Raw genomic sequence first — 2863 nt, 5'->3', positions numbered from 1 at the left:
GACACAATTCTCCACAACAACTGATTTTTTTCCCTGCTACACCCGGCTAAGCTGCTTCGCTTCTTCTTCTTGTTCTTCTTGACTACTGGTGGTTGGCTTTGGTCGCAGTACCGCCACCTTCTGCTCTGGAGTGTAAACGCTTCGCCTATGAGAAAAAAGAGCAGCGCATGAACCGAACGAAACACGCGAATCAAACCGAGACAGTCGAACCGAACGATTCTGACGGTTTTCATAAATCGTCCCATCCCTAATAAATAAATATATATATATATATATGAGATAATCATGGATACTTCTTGATGGCATTAAAATTATTTCTAATATCATTAAAAAGCATTAAATTAGAGTTACTAATTCCTGTATAAACCCTGTAAATGTAAATGAGTATTTCCAGAAAACATGACACTTCTCGAAACGTTTCAATCGATTATTCATGCTTTTGTATTCACTTCATGTAAATGGCACCAGTTTATCATCTTAAGGCACTTTAGAGTTAATTTAATCCAGTCATAGATTAATTAAAAGTTATGTAAGGAAATCCGGCTGGTTTATTGAGTCGTTGACTTTATAGAATTCCATTAATCGGAATGAACAATTAATAAAACTGCGCTTAGATTGCCTGCAATGTGAAGTTATAATATATTGAGCAGAAAATGTCCAAGACATTGGCTAATGATCAGTTTATGTCCAATCACATTATGCTGCTTAGGTTAACAAACTGTAAAGTTAACAGAAATCTGTATTTAGGCCCAGTGTGGTTCCTGCCTTTTGGTCACAGCAAACAAATAATTTCATAAAATGAACAAATAGAAAGTTTCAGATGTTATATTAATAAAATGCTCTTAAGCTTAATATTTGCCTGCATTAGGAATTTAGATTTGAGACCCTTTTTCCCCATATAGTGGAAGGATTGCTTCTAAATAACGCAACTTTGAATACATTTTTAGCTGTTCACTATCATTTTTGTCTGTAGGTGTTTAGATAAAAGACTTTGGGCCCGGATTGACCTGAGCATCAAGCGCACTGTGACCCCTCAGGCCCTCAAAGGCATCATTAAGAGACAGCCCGTCACGCTCGACCTCTCTTGGACAAACATCTCCAAAAAGCAGCTCAACTGGCTGATTGGCCGCCTGCCTGGTACGACCAAGCTCATGTTATACAATTGATGTTTAATTTAATGGAGAGAAAAAAAAATCTAACTTTTACCTGAAGTGGTGCTGCACTGTAAAAACGGATCCGAACTATTGTTTTCCAGGGCTAAAGGATTTGATGCTGTCCGGTTGTTCCTGGTCGTCTATTTCAGCTCTCTGCTCCACTGGGTGCCCGCTCCTCCGCTCTCTGGACCTGCGTAATGCTTACGGCGTCAAAGATGCCCAGATCAGGGATTTAGTCATACCTCCAGGTAAATAGAGGATCCAGATTTCAGCTATTGGGTTTAAGCAGCGGTTGGATATTTATTTTCTGTTGACTTTCACCAGGCTGTGATAACCGCAGTCAGCTGAGGAACATGCAGTGTTTGCGGCTTGCAGGTCTGGACATCGGCGACTCCACCCTGCGACTGATAATTCGCCACATGCCCCACTTAACAAAACTGGATCTTTCCCACTGCAACAGCGTCACCGACCACTCCATCAACCTGCTGACCGCGGTCGGCTCATCCACCCGAAACACGCTGACAGAACTCACCCTAGCAGGTGAGCCATGCTGAGAAAGGAAAGACTCCCTGTTTTTTTATTTCATCACTCTTACCATTTCCCTTCATCCTCCTCAGGTTGCAGCAAGCTGACGGACACGTGTTTGAAATATCTCCGCCCCCTGTCTTGCATCTCTTTGCTTGACCTGCGAGGCTGCAAGGGAGTTTCCAGAAAGGCTTGCGAGGCCTTCATCTCCGAGCTGTCAGTCAACACACTCTACTGCCTATCGGATGAGAAACTGATCCAGCGGATATCCTAGTGGCCTGCCTTCTTTTGCTGCTGGGATGATTTGAGATGCAAAAAGCAGAGGGTGTGGATCTTGACCAGACTCTGACAGAGGAAGCTCGCATGCACAAGGGGTGGGGTCTGAACTGGAGGGCCTTCTTACTTCACTGGTGTTTGGTAAAAAGTGTTGTTAAAGCCAGATCAATATGTCTTACTTTTATTTTCTGTGTTCCTACAGACACTCAGGAGTCTTCTCGCTTTTCATTAGATTTTTGTTTTCTTCAGAAGCATATACTTTTTCATTAACTGGAATGGGAGAATGGTTCGCTAGTTCACTTTAAACTGTGGGTTTCCACCGCCTCATTTCACCAGTGTCGACTCCTATCACAAGCTCCTGCCTTTCAGAATAAGATGAGCAAAGCCTTTAAGTTGTATCTTTGGGATATAAAAATGTATCTATTATCATTTTCAATTTCAGTTACATTTGAATGCTTCTAATGGATTAAGTAGTCAGCTTTCGGTTCATGCACAACATAGCTTGGATTTTCTTTTTAACTTTTAAAGTAAAGTCAAAACTACTGGACTGACTTGTGTTTACCATTGTGCATTCAGCTTTGTAATTAAGACATACTGCAGCAGTACATCAGTGGTTTACACTGTCAGGTTAAAAAAAAAAAAAAAAAGGTACAAAGACTGTGTGAATAGGCAATCAAAATAGCAACAAGACCTCACCCCCGGATAAGGGCAGGTTGTGGAGGATAAGCCAAGGATAAGGTGTCAGATAAATGGTGCATTTCAAAGCAGTTCAACTTCAGGTGCTATTATTTTGAAAGTCGTATTGCTTTGTTTTTGTATAGACATTTAAAGCAAAACTATTGTAGATGAAACTACTCCCCACTCCTCTTTGATACAATTTCTTTTATATATATATATATATATATATA

General features: G+C 40.8%; 1 protein-coding gene across 1 annotated transcript in view; it reads left to right on the top strand.

The window, feature by feature from the left end:
- kdm2a (lysine (K)-specific demethylase 2A) overlaps positions 1-2851 on the top strand; it is a 15227-nt gene extending 12376 nt beyond the window's left edge. Inside the window, exons 20-23 of the mRNA XM_015376167.1 lie at positions 974-1137; positions 1256-1402; positions 1479-1694; positions 1772-2851. Of these exons, the coding sequence (XP_015231653.1) occupies positions 974-1137; positions 1256-1402; positions 1479-1694; positions 1772-1953 (709 nt within the window). The 3' untranslated portion in view covers positions 1954-2851. The remainder of the gene's footprint in view (positions 1-973; positions 1138-1255; positions 1403-1478; positions 1695-1771) is intronic.
- Positions 2852-2863: the final 12 nt, after the last annotated feature.

This window comes from Cyprinodon variegatus, unplaced genomic scaffold (assembly GCF_000732505.1).
Source record: "Cyprinodon variegatus isolate N-32 unplaced genomic scaffold, C_variegatus-1.0 Scaffold130, whole genome shotgun sequence".
NCBI classification, from domain to species: domain Eukaryota; kingdom Metazoa; phylum Chordata; class Actinopteri; order Cyprinodontiformes; family Cyprinodontidae; genus Cyprinodon; species Cyprinodon variegatus.
Note: the sequence above shows the minus strand (reverse complement) of the source record. Positions and strands in the feature narration are given on the sequence as shown.